The sequence below is a fragment of the Gossypium arboreum genome, chromosome 6 (assembly GCF_025698485.1).
Source record: "Gossypium arboreum isolate Shixiya-1 chromosome 6, ASM2569848v2, whole genome shotgun sequence".
Classification (NCBI taxonomy): domain Eukaryota; kingdom Viridiplantae; phylum Streptophyta; class Magnoliopsida; order Malvales; family Malvaceae; genus Gossypium; species Gossypium arboreum.
In genome coordinates, this window is record NC_069075.1 from 97,483,967 (window position 1) to 97,501,605 (window position 17,639).

General features: G+C 31.6%; 1 protein-coding gene and 1 long non-coding RNA gene across 2 annotated transcripts; one reads left to right on the forward strand and one right to left on the reverse strand.

Annotated features, from left to right (window-relative positions):
- The first annotated feature begins 1,416 nt into the window (after positions 1–1,416).
- On the forward strand, positions 1,417–3,862 carry LOC108486700 (uncharacterized). Its single transcript, XR_001871521.2, has 4 exons — positions 1,417–2,135; positions 2,225–2,460; positions 2,548–2,725; positions 3,270–3,862. It is a non-coding gene; the product is annotated as an uncharacterized LOC108486700 (long non-coding RNA).
- Positions 3,863–4,666: 804 nt separating this feature from the next.
- LOC108486699 (lupeol synthase-like) lies at positions 4,667–14,240 on the reverse strand. Its single transcript, XM_017790886.2, has 18 exons — positions 14,105–14,240; positions 13,676–13,893; positions 9,961–10,146; positions 8,874–8,963; positions 8,513–8,710; positions 8,343–8,427; positions 8,088–8,254; positions 7,277–7,579; positions 7,041–7,160; positions 6,823–6,945; positions 6,623–6,721; positions 6,455–6,511; positions 6,314–6,360; positions 6,092–6,235; positions 5,822–5,999; positions 5,472–5,552; positions 4,978–5,061; positions 4,667–4,777 (listed from the first exon to the last, which is right to left on the reverse strand). The coding sequence occupies exons 2-18, from the start codon at positions 13,868–13,870 to the stop codon at positions 4,667–4,669; spliced, it is 2,268 nt and encodes a 755-aa protein (XP_017646375.1). The 5' UTR covers positions 13,871–13,893; positions 14,105–14,240.
- Between the last annotated feature and the right edge of the window lie 3,399 nt (positions 14,241–17,639).

A 17,639-nucleotide genomic window follows, 5' to 3' on the forward strand; every position in this document is an offset into this window, starting at 1 on the left:
ACATCAACATCCAAACACGCATAGATGATCATAAGAAAGATCTTTACCATAAAGAACCATGTATTGAGAGTTGCCCTTCAAAACAAGGGTAGGCACAGCACATGTGAAGGCGTACCCCCAGAATCACAAAGATAGATTGGCTTGAGCGACAAGTGTAAGACTGACCTTAACAATATGACGAGGCTTTCGCTCTATTACTCTATCCTGCTCAAATATATGAGGACAGGAGACTTGATGAGTAATGCCATGTTGAGTAATGACAGATGTGAAAGTGCAATACTCGTCACCCCAGTCACTTTGAAATTGCTTAATTTCCTTCCCAAATTGGGTTTTCACCATATTCTGAAACTGAAGAAAGCATTCAAGGGCTTGGGATTTTTTTTAAATAAGATAAAGCCAAGTGAGACGACTAAACATGTCAACAAATGAGATATAATACCAGTTATTTACCACATTGAACAAAAGCAGGCGCCACAAATCTAACACAACTAACTCAAAGGAACAAGTATACTGAGTAGTAGACAACTAACTCAAAAGAACAAGTATACTGAGTAGTAGAAGCAGGAAATGGTAATTTATGAGATTTTCCTTTTTGACAGACAGTACATATAGACCTAAGAACATCCTTATTAGAAACAACATGATATTTATGTAACACATACTGAACAATATGGTCAGACGGATGACCCAATCGCCGATGCCAAAGCTCAAAAACTTTATTGTCCATAGAATCCGAATTAACACCAGTGTGATGCACAGAAGGATGCGCACAGCTACTATTAGAAGACACCTGGGAAAATTGATACAACCCATCACGAGTGTGGCCCCGCAATAAGATATCCTAAGTCTGTATGTCCTTTATTACCCAATGAAAATGATGGGATTAAAAAAACACATCATTTTCACGAGTAAACTGAGAGATGGATAATAAATTCTTTCAGATGGTCGGTACAAGTAAAACATTAGAGATGAAGTAACCTATTTTTCATAGCCAAAGTAGAAGATTCAATGCTGTTAATTGGAACACGATTCCCATCGCCCATTAAAATAATAGTACCTGAATAGTGTGTGTAATCGTTCAGAGCAGAATCCTCCTTGCACATATAGTGCATAGTCCCAGAGTCAGAATACCACATCGAAGTACCTGTGTTTTGAACTGGAGAGTTATATTGGGCCAACTGCATTTGAGACTAGTACCAATGGAAGATTTAGGGCCTGACACATTAAGAATGCGAGGAAGCCCAACATTAGGATGTGGTTTTGAAGAAAAATATTGACATACAACTATAAATTTAGGTGGCTAATCATAAAAAACACGGGCCCTAAGCTTAGTAGACCAAGGCACTTGTGGCCCAATTGAGGCCCACTGATTATAGCCTGTTGGAGTTGATATTTGATTGCCCAAATGAGACATGAACAGCCCACCACTGTCATAACCCACATGGCTGGAGTTTTGAGGCCCAAATCAATGTGGGAGAGTTAAACCATTATCACCAAAGTGGACATGATGAACCGCCAGCCTAAATGAAGAAATTTTAAGGTTAGTATCACTATTAGGAAAATGAAAGCGAGAGAACAACCCATTTTTGTTTTTGCCAAAATCTGATGACGGCACTTGAGGCGCCAATTGCGGCTGGTAACCACCGCCACTGCCAAAATTTGATGACGGCACTTGAGGCACAAACTACGATTAGTAACCACCACCACGCGCTACACCAAAATTTTAATTAAAAGACAAGCGAACCAACGCCAGTGTCAGACCTTTATAGCTTTCATTAAACCGATAAAACCACCATTGTGTGAGGTGACAAAAGCGGCCACAGATCTGACACTGCACATGGCCCCTGAAACTACTACCACGACCGCCAGGCGAGGACCGAATGGACCTAGATGAGTCAGCCATCATTGGTGCTAAGGAGGGATTGAATCAGCGAGATTCGCATGATAAGGAGTCTCAACAACCAGGCGTTTTTGTCTCATTCAAACTGAAGAAGAATATCAATCAATCGACGTAGTGGTAGGGGTTCAAAGGAGAAGTATGCAAGGGTAACCACCGTATCGTACTCCGACAAAAACCCCGCGAGAACAATCTCCACCTTCTTGGAGTCCGAAACCTGGTGGCCAGAGGCCGCAAGGTAAGCACTGGTATTTTGAATCTTCGCAACGTATTATTTGATTGTCATTGTACCTTTCTTGATCGAATGCATATCGTGTTTGATTCGAGATAACTGAGGACCAGTCACAGCAGCAAACATGCGATTAGCGGTGGTCCAGACATCATTAGATGTTTGCACATCAGTAAAGCACAACAATAACGAACCACTGATTGTGGAGAGTAACCATGATGCAAGAATTTTATAATGATGATGAAAAATGAAAGCCTCTGAATTCAAAACCATCTGGCCATCCGGACCCAATACAAATTGTGGCGAAGACGAATGAGATCCATCAACAAATCCGGTGAGAGCATATCTTTCTAAAATTAGTTTAACATGTTGCTACCATTAGATGAAGTTGCATCATCCAATTTAATCGTATCATGTTTAGGAAAACTTTGAATCAAATGAACCGTACCAGAGTTAGAGTGCAACAAAGGTGTCGCAGCACGGACATGTGGAGAATGACCATTAGTAGAAACAAAATTTGTAGATTAAGCCATGAGAGCACAACAAAAAGACACCAGAACCTCAAGCTAGTAATACCATGAAAGAAATACTGGAAAAAGGTAAAGAATATAGAGAAAAAATGAATCTGAAAATAGATGAGAAACTAATTCTTTGAAATACTGTCAAAATGAAATTTGACATGATCTTCATTTTCTGTTGAGCTATATAATTATACTAATACATTGTATGTTAACCGCTATTAACAGGAAAGCTAACAACCAAAACAAACTAACTACAACTACTTACAGTATGCTCTAACAGTCCAAGAGACCAAATCTTGCAGACAAGGCATACTGGATTTCATGTACCAGCTTGAACGAGTCAATTTCGAGAGCAAACGAATCACAAGATCAAGTTCTTGAAAAAATGTCTCATTAACATGTCTACAAGCTTATCTTAAAATTTTATTTGATAAGTTGTCATGTTAGGTATTCTATTAAGGTTATGAAAACTTATTTTGGAGGGCTATAAGTAGCATAGACGTTCACCCTTATACACATATAATTATTTTATGTTTTCTTGAGTTAATAATAATTCTCTTTGAGTTTTTCTTCAAGAATTGCTCTTGAGTTTCTTTTAAAAGCTGTTTTAACAATCTTTCAGGTTGTGGGAATCATCTTCAAGCTTTTTCTTGCCAAGATCTCTTTCTTGGAGGGGGAATTAAAACCATTGAAAGGCGTTGTGGATTCTTAATGTTTCCAAGGCTTCTTAGGATATCCTCTTCTCTTTTCTATCCTTAATTTATCGTTTCTTGTTTATTTAAGTTAGGTCTTGTTGTTTTGGATTGCTAATTTTATTGATTTTCGTTCTAGGTTAAAGTTGCTTCAAGAAAGACGTTCTCCTATCTTATTCCATCAATCAACACATCAAAATTAGGAGTTTTAACATTTTCTTGTTGTTTCAAATATTTTTGCACAAAACAGTTTGTTTTTGTCTTTAAAATCACTTCTAATAAATTTGTTTGTGTTTTGTTTTTCTAGATCTGGTTAAGGCGTTTTCTTGAGGCCTAAGGACAGTTTTTTTCCATCGAAGAAACTCTAATTCATTCTCTATTGGACTCTTTACCAGCCGGTTCATCTTTCTTTTTGTTTTAATTTCATTTGATTTTCCTTTGTGACAACTAATATGTTTTTATTGTTTCTTGTTTCAGTTTATGTTCGTCAAGAAATCTAGGATAAATCCGTGACTTTAACAAATTTTACGATCCGCTTTTACATTCATCCACATCATTCTTTATCACTAAAACTTAATATTTCAAATATATATGACTAAAATATAATCTGAAGCAAACAAAAGTGACTATTTTTATAATCCACCTTTATGAATAATATTTAAAATTTGGACACTTGAAGTTCTGTAATTTGTAATTTTGAGGATTTTAATAATTTTAGTTTCAGTTTAAAATGATAGTTGCTCCTTTGCATGTTTATGAAATTCTTCTCCAAAATATATGATGTTATTAGTTCTAAATCTTCTAGTTTGAGATGGGACAACAAGACCCTCTCATAAATAATTCCTTTTTCTAGGATGGATGATGATTCTTATTTTGGGATCTTAAATTTCTTTTGAGTAGCGGCATAATTTAATTTCTATTGAAACTTAAACATTGTGTTGAGTTGAGGGGAAAAAACTCTAGAAAAAAAAAAATCGGAAGACAGAAACTGGAAACAACAACTTTGTAAACAACACCATATTATACTATATATATGGATCTTCTTAATTAGGTCCATGGAATATGGTACATGAAAAGTTCTTCTGCTATCTGTGTTTCAGTTTAGTTGTTTTCTTGACTATTTAGCATACGCTTCGCATTGGAGGGATAGATGGACTAGTTTGAAGAACACCTTCAGAGGACACATTTTACAATCTCAAAGACAAGTAAAAAAAACCTATAAATCATTGGCATAAATTTAACAGAAGAATAAACAGGACGATGCATTTGTCCATTTTTTTTGAGATATTTTACATATTATCGTCGTATTGCTGAAGATGAACCAAATTCATGCAAATAGAATCTGCCGACGATATTCTCCAAGCGCCCATATTGGAAAGATGTTTCGGAATGAGGAGTAATGCAGTGAGCAATTTCTCATAAATACTCCTGTAATTTCCTATTGAAAACAATCATTAAGATCATTAAGACTTTTGCTGCTCAGAATAAAATGTGACTCTTAAAAATGGGTATATATTTAGAATGATGTGGTAAATTTTTTTCCATGTATATGGAGAAATTTTAGAGATCATATCTTCATATTCATGTTCAAACATGATTCTCGAACACAGATAAGAAAATGATGATTCATATTTTTACCTGTTGAGGGAAGTCGCCATCTTCCATCTGTGAATTAATCAGGACCTTTATTCCACGATGAATTGGTGTAGGATCCACATCAGCCTACAACACGATGGAATATTACTTAAGAGCTGGCTTTATAGATGGATATCCAGTTAAAGTAAGGCAATTCAGACAGAAAAACTCTATTATTCTTTGATGATTTCAAGTTGGAAAAGCAACAGTTGATTTGTTTAAGCGTATAAAGGGTGAACAAACTTCATGATTTGGTTAGATTTTCTAAATTTTACACAATCATGAATGTTTGAATGGTTAAAATCTATGTTATACGAATTCAGATGTGTTGGATACAGGTAAGTGCTTTACATGGGTATAGTCAGATTTTCCATTTTTTTATGTATTTGGAAGATCCTTAGGGGTCATAGACCCATACTCATGTGTCAGATATAAGTAACTTTAGAAAAATGTAAAGTCAAAGTGACAGAATAAAACTTTTAGTACTTCAGACTCACCTGTCCGGCATCAATGAGGGATAACAATGCCCATGCTGTTTGGACTAAATTTGCACGATTTCCCTCCAAGTTGGTATATACCTATAAATGGAATTGAGAACTGAAGTATTTGCTGTTTATAACATTCAATTATGCATACATTTTGTTCTATTTTAGATTATTTGCTACTGAGTATGAGTATTAAATAAGGGATTAACATTTTGACAATGGTAAGATCAGATTTTTTAAAATTTTCTTTAAAGGGTTTTTGCAAGTTACATCCATATTGGTTGTAGGTACTTTAAGAAAAATGAAGACTCAAAGCAACATAGATTGTATGTATATAGAAAAGGTAGGCTGATTGTTCATACCTTGTTTTGGCTAGAGAGGTAGCTCTCCCCCCATCCACCGTTCTGCAACTGCTTTGACAATAAAAACTCACAAGCTTTGCGTATTGAAGGACTGTTGTGGTAGTTTTTACCGCAGGCTGCCAACCCTTCCACTGCAAACCATGTTCCATAAGTATAGCAAATTCCCCAACAACCATACCTGTTTCATCATACTATCATATATATATGATTGTTCTTTTCGAATCATAGACATCATCATTGATTATATTGAGAATATAAGGTATAGTCTACCATGAACCATCTGGATTTTGTGTATCTTCAATGTATTGAGCCCCCCTTGCTATGCAACGATCGATGTCGACCCTTCGATGCTTGGGATGTAGTTTTCGAAAGAGTGAAAGAGCTTGAATTGCTGAAGAAGTACATTCTACATACCTAGAGTGGAGAAAGTATGAATGTTGGAGTAAATACTAGTATTATTGGCTAAAAGCAATGGCACTGAAGAATGCTTACTCTCTTTCTATGAGAGTGTCTTCAAAGAACTCAGTAGGATTGAATTTCTATGAAAAGGAAAAAAAAGTAGTTGTTAGAAATATGTTATGATTTTATAGCAGTAAAAAAAATGATGTGGGTAAATGATGCCAGATGAATTACCTCTAGCCAACCATAAGCTCTTTGAGGCTCCCAGGCCGGAAAACCGCCATTGTTGCTCTACATTAAAGGTTAAAAAATGCTCATTATTAGGACTTGATTCTAACAAAAATTGGATGGCTACTCATTATTTGCATCTTAAGTGAAATGTCCTTAACATTGGGTTCTTACTTGTAGGGAAAGTATGACATTAACAGCATCGTAGAATCGTCCAGTTTCCAGTTTTTCTCCAACAAGGTTAGTTGGCATTTGTGAAAACAAAAGTGAACACTGTAGTAGATAACACATTTCCAATACTTGTATATTCATCTTTACCAAAAATCAAGAAAGACATGGCATTACTTGTATAACTGATGGGGTTTGATTATTACCTTTAACCCTTCTGCAGTACAATCAGAGACTTGCCAGCCATGATCTTGTGTAGAGAAAGTCCATGAACCTTTTGATATATGTCGGTACATAGCTGAGAAGTTTCCCGAAGGGTTTTCTCGTACCTTTGAAGATAATATCATTTAGTTGATTAAGCCACATTTCAAGGTTCAGATGGCCACTGCTAATGCAAAACAATATTGGAAACTAAAGAGTAAACCTGTGAAGCTTTTACAAAGTCATGTGCCTTGCGAAGAGTTGGACCATATTCCTCACTTAGATCACTCGACATGATAGCCTGAATAGCAAAAGCTGCATCCCACATTTGACAGCCGAAAGTCTGCATAATATAAAGGGAACTGGTATATCAATATTGTTTGTCATAAGTACCGTTGGAATCAACAAAAGATTATATAAAAATTTCTCAATTCCTAAATCATGGGATTGATCTTTAACCTGCATTTTCAATCCATCTTCTGCAATCCAATAGTAATCTGGCAATCTTGCTAAGTGACGCTTATATGCTTCTGAGTTTGGGTCTTCAACCCAACAGGCTATTAGACATAATACCTTTTCTACACATCCAATACAGAGGTATCTGCTGTTCTCATCTTCATAATGTACATGTTGGATCGCAACTTTCATTGCCTTATCTCTCAACATAGAGAATGGCCATCGTGTTAATAATGGTTCGCCAACATGGTAGAGAAGACCCCATGTCAGATCTTGAATAGGAGGATGTGGATAGTAAAGATCCTCCTGAAAAGTTTAGCATTTGGCTTCATATATATATAGATCAAACTCAAAATCATTTTAAAGATGTTTAATTTTTCAACTAACACGATTTGAACTTAGGTCACGCTTAAAAGTTATAAACATCCTAACTATTATAGCCAACACAAGATTTCTCTTTTAATCTTTAAATTTGTATTATTTGTTAAATCACTTTAAAATAGATCACTTAATTAAAATTATTAAAATGAATAAAAATATAAAAAATTGTTTCTTTTAATTTTTAATACTTAATTAATTACTAACTTAGAATACAATACAGGTGGACTGCCACATAAGCAAAGTTAGCAGATGTTAACTTCCATCAAATTTGGAGTGATCTGACAAACAATGTAGGTTTAACGGTTAAAAAATGAAAAATTAAATAAAATGTTAAAATAAATCTTTTTTTTATTATAATATTGAAATGCCAGATAGAATATTGTGCCAATAATAAATAATAAATAAGATTAAACATTCCCTACAAGAAAAGCACCTTGGCAACAGTGTTTCGAGCTGCATTCCAATTTATTTCATGGTAAGGTTGATTGTATAGCTCTTGCCTTATTTGTTTAATCAAACTAGTGATTTGACCAACAAATCTCTTCCCATATAAGTATGACATTGGCATGTAAACTAATCGACAGTAACATAACATTTTGCCTGCATTTCATCAATATAGGATCACTTGGTAGGGTCCGAAACATACTCATGCTCTATTAAGTCAAGAATTAAAATATATTGGGAAAACCTGGATGGATTGGAAAGAGGTTAGGTAGAAGCCAAAATTCTGGAGGCATAGGATTGCAACCGGCCCATTCATACACTCCAAGTACCTGTATTCAACATAGATAACACTACTTTGGAATTGAAATTTTAACTTTGCATTTAAGTTATAAAAGCTGGCCATATAATATGTACCGTGACCCAGAACTTTCCCCAAGACGGAATCGCCACTAGACCACCATGGTCAAGTATCCATTTTCGACCTTTAGAAACAGCCATTTCCTCACCATCTTCAAGCCCCTCTCCCAGCAACCTTAAGGTAATATAGCTTAATGCTGTTCCAAACATTGTACTATGACCCTCAATGTGTAGTCCCCAACCTCCATCTTCATTCTGCAATTCGAAATAAACTCTACATGAAGTTCATGATATGCAATTTTGTTACTTATTTTGTTCAAGAGGAAAATGGAAAGAATAAGGATTTTGTGCTTTTAATATTCCCCGTTATAGAAACAGTTGGTTTATAAATTTCTTTATTTGAATCTCAATACTCTACCTGATGATTATAGATGTAACGAATGATTTCTTTCTGATGTTCAAGAGATAATACTGCATTGAGGTTCCCAATAACATACAGCGACATTACCTGTGTATTTTCAATAGCAATATTGTAAGATAAAATAATAATTGTAAATTTTTCATTGATAATTAGAGAATAAATAAAAATAAAAATGAAAAACTGTCTAGTAGAAGTGTTCATCGCATGGTAGTTAGTATCGTACAGTATTAGTCAATATATACCGCTTTGGTTCTAAATTGATGCTAAGTACTTAATATTCTGTTTTATGTGTGTTTCTGATGTGTTAAGTGTGTTTTGATTCATTTCAGCCTACACTGACTTATATCGGGTACATATTAGACCGTTTTAGTTGATATAAAATTTTGATATTTTAAATACATTTTAATTTTTATAATTATATTTAAAATTAATATGCATTATTAAATTAATTTATTGAATAGAACTAATAACTTTAAAACTTATATTTACGTATTAATACATTTGCATGCTTATACATAATTTATTAAGAAATTAAAAATTAGGCTATAATTTTTAAAAGATTATTTATTTTTAATTTTAATTTTATTAATATAACATTTTATATTATTTTAGATAGTTTTGATGAAAGATAATTTATTTCAATTTCTAATAAAACAAAATTCACTTAATAATTTTACATAACTACCTGCGGATTTATCTTATTTGTTGAACATTTTATATTAAGTAAAAAATCAAAATAGTTATCAAGCACATCTAAATCATTAAATGATGAAATTTTTCATTTCCAATTATATGAAAATGATCAAGCACACCTAATTTAATTATAGTTAAATTAATTTAGAAAAGATGTCATATATGGGTCATGGGTGTATAATAATATTATTATTATATCTTTAAAAGGTAATGATGTGATATTATTTTATTAATGTCTAAAGATAATTTTAATATAAGTAATTCCCTTTTAAAATATTTTTTTTATTTTTTTATTTGTTGCTTAACAAACATTTTTGCCAAATTAATAGAAATATTAAACGAAGAATTGGGTTTGGAGGCGGCCCTTGTCTTAGTAGCGGTGGTAATTTACCAAAGGGGGGAGGAAGAACAAAGGACCAGCGTTTTCAGCAGGCCAGTGACCATCATGAGCTTGAAGAGAAGAATAGAAGCTGATAGCCCTTCTCAGTGTAATTGTTATGCCTTCCTCCAACACCTCCTCATCCTCCTCCACTTTCACCGCCAGTGGAATCGGCCCGCATGGATTTTCTTTCCTAAGCTGCAAACGCATATGAAATATTTCCAAGTCATCAATAAACTAAACAAACTAATGTATAAATTAATTTAAAACAGCGTTCGCTTTGAGATATTCTTCATTTTTGGAGGCCTATGTACCTTATGTTTTGAATCTAGGGAAATCCAAGATTAGAGTAACATGTTAATTGCCTAGTAGGACAAATATAAAATAAAATATAGTGATTTTGTGGACTTTTTGTTTACTTTATCTTATATAAGAAATAAAAGGGATTTATGAAAGTTACGTAGGTGAATTTTGATTCCTAGATTCCCAACTTAGCCGATATTGGAGGTGACAGAAGATGCCCTTTGTTTTTGTTCACTTTTTTTTTTAATTCAAAGAAACAAAAAAAATTATATTTATGGGTTGACCGAGCTTAACCTTGTTGGTGCTTGTCGAGAACTGGGGATCAACTGCCGACTCTCTTTCCTAATTTGCTTACCAACTGCATGCATCTATTATATATTTCACTAAATAAAAAGCAGACTTTTATTACTATACTATTAATATTTTAATAATTTAATTGTCACACATTTCATGTTTCATTAATATAGATCATGCATATTAAATTTATTAATTATATATAATAGATGCATGCAGTTGGTGGGTAAAAATATAAGCCTAAAAAATAAGTTTGGACAAAAAAATAAAGCCCGTTTAAAAAATGGGCAGGGCCTCGGGTAAGGTATTTTTAGCCCAGGCCCGGCCCGAATTCACTAAATGACAAAAAAATTCTGCTTTTTTTTTTTTGAATGTTATTTTTTTGTTGTTTTCTTCTTATTTTGCTACCATATTACTATTAGTTGCTCCTATTTTGTTGTTATTTTTGGATATTGTATAAAACTTATTTTATTATTAATTTTGTTATTATTTTAAAGACATTTGTTAATTTTATTATTATTTTAGAGGTATTTGCTTGTTAAGTTGCATATATCTTAGTGTTATTTAAGTCTACATATTTTTTAAAATTTATTTTCAATTTGTTGGAAAATATTTATTTTGATTTTTTTAGTATTTTTGATGTATTATATATATTTAAAAATTATATAAAATAATATAAAAATAAATACGGGCGGGCCGGACCGGGCTCGGGTTTTAATATTTTTATTTGGGTCGGGCTTGGGCAAAATTTTAAGCCTATTTTTTAGGCCCGGCCCTGCCCGAGCCCAATAAATGGGCCTAAATTTTTAGTTGAGCTCGACCCGAACCCGGCCCGACCCGGCCTATGATCACCTCTATTAACAAGAAGATGTAAAATCATTTCATTTATAATAAATATATGTATATATATGTATATATATGTATATATGTATATACATGTATATATGTATATACATATATATACATATATATGTATATACATATATATGTACAGCCTCACTAGATCCCGCGTTGCAAATAATGCTACTTCACTTGTGGACAGTTGGTTGGCTCGTTTAAGCGTAACTGATTTCTTATATGTTTCTCTATCATTATGTTCCTCACATTGGACAAACCAGAAAGGAACAATTGCAAGTTTTGTGCTTACAATACATAGGAGATTCCGCTTGCTTTCTACGGAGGTTCATTCAAATTTCAGAGATAAGATTTCATAAAATAAAATTTTGTAATTCTTCCAACTAAAAATATTGTTTAAATACGTTTTATCGATAAATCAGGCTGCCTATAGATTATCTATTTTGATCAATGGCATATCTAGGAGGCTAGTAAGATTCAGTCCCTCTTAAAATAAAATAAAATTCATTTAGACTTTTTAAATTTTAAATTAATAAAGAAAAATTATATTTTAGTCCTCTTAAAAATGATAAATTTTTATTTAATCCTTTAAAAATTATAAAAAGATAATCTATTCAAATAGTAAAATTACATTTTTATTATCGTAAAAATTATAATTTAATTCCACCTAAATTTTTTTTTCTAATTTCCACCATAATTTTAATCATCAAATAACTTGGGGTCCCATAACAGTAAAGTTATATTTAATTTTTCCTTTCATCTAAAACTTAACTTTGACTTGTTCCCACTTCTTAATAAAAAGTTCGTCCGTCTCCTAAAAATTAAAATTTGATATATTCACTAATCTCAAATTTGAAAATTTTTCTTAATTCGATCTTTTTGAATTTATATATCTTAAAAATAATTAAGATATGATGATGTGGCATATGAATTTTAATTTTTATATAAAATCTAAAATACACACAAAAATATTATATAAAAATAATTTCATAGTACTACATCATTATATTTTAATAGAAACAAAGTGTAACAGTAAAATTAAAAAAATATATCAAACTCAAAGACAAAACATTAGCATATTTTTAAAAATGTTATTTTAAAATGAAATATGAGTAGATTTTTATAGTAGAAAAGAGCCATTTTATTTAGAAAAAAAAACAAGTAATTGCCTTTTGTATAACTAATGTAGATTATTTGGTTTTATATTAATTACGATAATTATTTTTCCGATATCAAGTCAGTTGAAAGATGATATAATACGATAAGTTTATAGTAAGATAGATATAGCAGAACTTCAATAGAAACCTGTGGTAAAAGTAGGGAACCGACGAAGAAGCCTTTAATTGAAAATTGATGTACTCAAAGGTGAATTGCGATTGCTTTAATCCTTCTTGCCTATTTTTATTCATATCATCTAGTTGTTGCATAATTTGTGCAAAATAAAAATATTGAGGGACTTAAAATTTATTTTAATATTAATTATAATTATATTTTTTCAAATTTTGGGTTTAATGTTTAATAATTTTAATTATAATTATTTTTAAAAATAAAATTAGTTATATTTATTTTAAACTCTTCATTATTTATTTATTTTATATTAATAATATATTATTTTATTATTAATTAATGGTGTTATTAGAAATGAAAGCGAATTTTATAACCCAACAGAAATATCACAATCAAAATTGCCAATCAGCTTTAATTTGTTAACTCAAATTCATGGAATTCTTCAAATTTAGATTATCTTATGATTAAATATCACATAAATCATGGATGAAAAATAAAAACCTTATAGTATATAAAAAATTATAAACGAAATATGTGTCATTGTATTTAATTACTCTTTAGAGTTATTCATCTTTTCCCATTAATATATAAAATATATAATGAAAATGGAAGTCAGGCTGACCCGAAAACGAGTCTGTAATCAAGCCTTGATCCACTTTTCATGAACACCTATTTTCAGAAAAAAACATTGATTGTCTATTACCATATTTATAAAACATATATATATGATGAAAATTATGTTTTCTACATCAGCAGTTGATTTGCCTTTTGAGATAAAATGACTATTTTATGAAAATTGGAAAAGTCTTTTAACACTGATGGAGGAAAACGCCACGGTTGCCGTCAAAGAAGAAGAATATAAATGAGTGAGAAATGATAAAATTAAGATTATTAAAAAAAAAAAAAAAAACTCTAAACAAGAAGCCTCTTACTTTGTTGATAAGGTTAATCCAAAGATGAAAGATTGGAGGTTAAATAAATAAATTACCTGCATTCTCATTAAGAGATCAGAACTTTGTTTGAGTCGAAATCGATTGTTGGTGAATTGAAGACGAAGGTTCTCCACATGGGCTCGTTCTTCGGGGCTTCCTGCATCTGGGTCGAACTCCCAATGCTGTCTTCCAATGTGATTGTTCACTGTGCTTAGCCATGGACCATCTTCTGCTATCTTCAGCTTCCACATTTTCTTTTACTTTGCTTCTTCACCTACCAATACACAAACCAAACATCTCTCTATCAACTATATATGTTTTCCCCAATTTAAATAACTTCATCTCAAGACCACAAAATTATCAACTGCAATATGCTCTCAGGGTTCAAAAACATTAAATGAAGAAAAATATTAGGTCTGACAAGAAATAATTATTCCGTTGGATATATTTCTTATATGTTTCGACGAAAAAAGGAGGACAAGTACCAATAGCAAATACTGAAGGAATTCCTTTCTTCTTTTAGGATGAAATTGAATCCACTTATTCAAGAAAAAGAGAAATACTGAAAGGGCGAACCGAGGGGGTGAATGCAAGTCTGTGAGAAAGGTTGCCTTTTATAAATGCGAGGGAGGAAGGAAGGAAGGCGCGTGGTTTTACATGTTCAACTTTCTCTTTCTCATTATTATTATTATTATTTATTTTAAATATTATAGTTTATTTTTAATCTATTTACAATTTTTTTAATTTCAATTTACTGAAAAAGATTTGATACCAAATTTTTAAACTCCACAAACAGCGTTTGAAGATTGACAAGTGTTAAAAAAATGATAATTTTTTAAGATTGATTGTGAAAATAAAATTAAACTATCAATATATCAAATATTAACCCATCAATTTACTCGTAATATTAACTCAACCATCCATTTTATTAAAAGTATAGATTACTCTTTCACAGTTACACTACATTGGTAAAAGAATCATATAGTCCTTGTACTGCCTGCCTCAATTTGCAGTATGGTCCATCCACATAAAAGATAAGTAAATTGATCCTTGTACATTTGATGGAGCAAAATAGTCCCTCCGTTAAAATTATGCCGTTAATGTTAAATATTGATTTTGTGTTTTATATATACGTTATAAGGTTCTCAATTTGAAATGGAACTATTTTATCTTATATGTCATGTCAAGAAATATTTTAAAAATTTTAAAATTTTAAAAATCATAAATAAAAATTAAAAATTATGAAAAAAGAACTCTTCAAATTTTAATTATATAGGAATTAGATTGTCATTTTTCTTTGGTAGAAGGACCAAAATGTAATCATGGATATAATAAAGGGACTGCTATGGTACTTTTACACATTTTCTTATCATCTCAACAATAATTTATGCTATTGTCATACGTAAGCCCTCCGCCATATCAATCTTCTCCAGCACAGGCTCGCCTACAAGGAAGCTCACGTAATAACCCAAAGACTTTCAAAGCCATAGGTTCAACAAAAAGTGAAACACAACCTCTAAAATGTACAAAGGTATTTCAAAACCATATTCAAAGTGAGGCAGACGAATAGCCCGAACCTCTGGCATTTTTCCATTTCCGGTTTAAAATTTTCTCAAATAAAGTTGAGTGAAATGAAATTTAAATAGAATATATTTGTTCGAGTTAAATTTTAAAAAATAACTTTGGGTCCTTGTAACCACTGTCACTAACCGTAATCAAATTTGTCCACCGTAATCTATTATTAACTTTCATCATCTTATAATTTATTTATTAATCTTTTATATACGGATTGACTTCTTTGCTTACTAGTTGCTTCAATTATCTTCTAATTCTTGTCACTATCTATTTTGAAATTAAAAAATTATTAAATGTAAAAATGTTATTTTTTAATAAAAGTTATTTTAAAGATAAAATGTAAAATTGATATCAACATAAAATTTTAACACGAACATTTTATGGCATCATTAATAATTCAATTTTAATATAAAGATTCAATATGATTAAACAATTCAATAATATAAATAGTACAAAATGTAAAAATTAATTTAATAATATAAATAGTACATAAATAAAATTATTTTTGGCAAAAAGATAATAAAATTATTACTGTTTAGGTTTAGAGATTTTTGGATGATTTTAATTTTTGATTTGAGGGTAAAGGGTGAGAAGTAAAAGTTTAGGGGAAAATAAAAGGTTTTGGGGAGTAAAATTAAAGTTTTAAGGGTTTTGGGAGAGTAAATTTTTGTGGGAAAGTAAATGGGGGGAGTAAAATTTTGGAGGAAAAATATTAAAAAAATTGAGAGGGGGGGGAGGAATGGGTCTGGGGTGGATGGGCGTGGGATGGGAGTAAAAGTTTTGGGGGAAGTGGAGAGGAGTAAAAGTTTTGAGAAAAAAGTAAAAATATTTAGGGGATTAGTGTAAAAATATAAAATATTATAGTTTGATATTCGGTTTATTCAAATTATTTAAGTTATTCGAATTCGAAAACTCAACTCAATTTGAACTCGAAATTCGAAAAAAAAAGTTCGAATTGATTCAAATAACTTGATTCATTTAACTTAAAATTCGATTTTTTTTTTTATTTTTTCAAGTCAAATTGAGTTTTGCTCACCCGTAGTCGATATACATTCAAAACCATGACTTTCACTTTTTTACATTATCTTACCAACCATTATAACATCCCAAATTTAGAAAGCTCGCATGCAATTACAAAAATCTTAATAAAGCATGATATAAAACTCAAAAAAGAAACCATGAACACAATAATTAACAAACACAATCAATAATGGAAAGTTGAGCGACTACGACAACGAAGTAAGTGAGTACTCCGAGGAACATACCCAATGGAGGCAAGTACTAAATTAATTCTAACTTAAACGCAAATAGATTTAATTAGTAATTTAAATAAATTATAGTACAACAAAACATAAAAGCAAATACTTTTGGGTTTTTATAAATAATGAAATAGAAATAACAGAAACCTAAATATAAAGAATTTTGAAAAATTTAGTTTATAAACTTTAATCAATTCTAGGCATGAATGATTAGCTTGCTTTGGTGGTCATAACTAATTCCTATTTCGGGTTTCTATTCAATCAACTAGTTATTAATCTAGTAGGATCTCTCGATCTTCCACTAAACTAATGAGTCGGCAAGAACTATTTATCTCTCAACCTCACAATCCAAACCGGTTTAAGACTAAAGTGTTCACAGATAGGCCATATCAATTTTAGGTTAATATCCACCTAAAGGACTTTCTAGGGTCATTAAGCCTAGGGTTTAAGTTCCTCCTTTCCCAAACAGCTGGTTTGCTAAGAAAACCCAACAAAAGAATCAATTAATCGCACAACCACTTGCTAATTACTCATAAAAGGATTAGTTCCTCATGGATCTCATGAACATAATAAACTTGAATATAAAGATGAACATAAATAACAAATCAATAGTAGAATTTAGATAATCCTATTTGTATTTGATAGATGAAGCGCAGAAAATCCACTAGCATTTGATCATGTTTACAAACCATGTTCTTCGAAGAACACAAAAAGCAAAGAACTAAAAATAAACCTAAAGCTTAAAACTAAAAACTGAAATTACAAAGAAAAAATTAAAGTATAAAAAGTTATCCACAACAAGTGCTAAATGAGCCTACTTATAGAGTTAGGGTTGTTGTCATCCTCAACCCTAGGTTAGTTGATGCTCTCGTGTTAAATACTTGATTGTGAAAACCAAAATGCCCCTGGCTCATAAATATCTCTCGTACATCACCGATGTCGTGACCCCCTAGTGCTTGTGCCTCGCAATCGAATGTAGTATATTTAAGTTTAGGGTTGCTTCAAGGGTGTGTCGTGACATCCCATGGCTGTGTCGCGACACTGAAGGCAGCTCGATATTCTTGTATGTTGCTCCCTATGTTACGGCATCAAACTTCTCATGTTGCAACACAAAAACCAGTATTAAGTTTATGCGCCCCATGATGGTCTCCTACACATTCACTAAGTATATTAGCTCACCTTTAGG

Excerpts from the sequence above, each read along its gene's own strand:
- LOC108486699 (XM_017790886.2), bottom strand. The coding sequence starts at position 13,870 with ATGTGGAAGCTGAAGATAGCAGAAGATGGTCCATGGCTAAGCACAGTG. Across the intron at positions 6,361-6,454 it reads GAGCTTATGGTTGGCTAGAG|AAATTCAATCCTACTGAGTT; the intron begins GTAATTCATCTG and ends TCCTTTTCATAG. Across the intron at positions 5,553-5,821 it reads ACCTCTCTAGCCAAAACAAG|GTATATACCAACTTGGAGGG; the intron begins GTATGAACAATC and ends TTCCATTTATAG.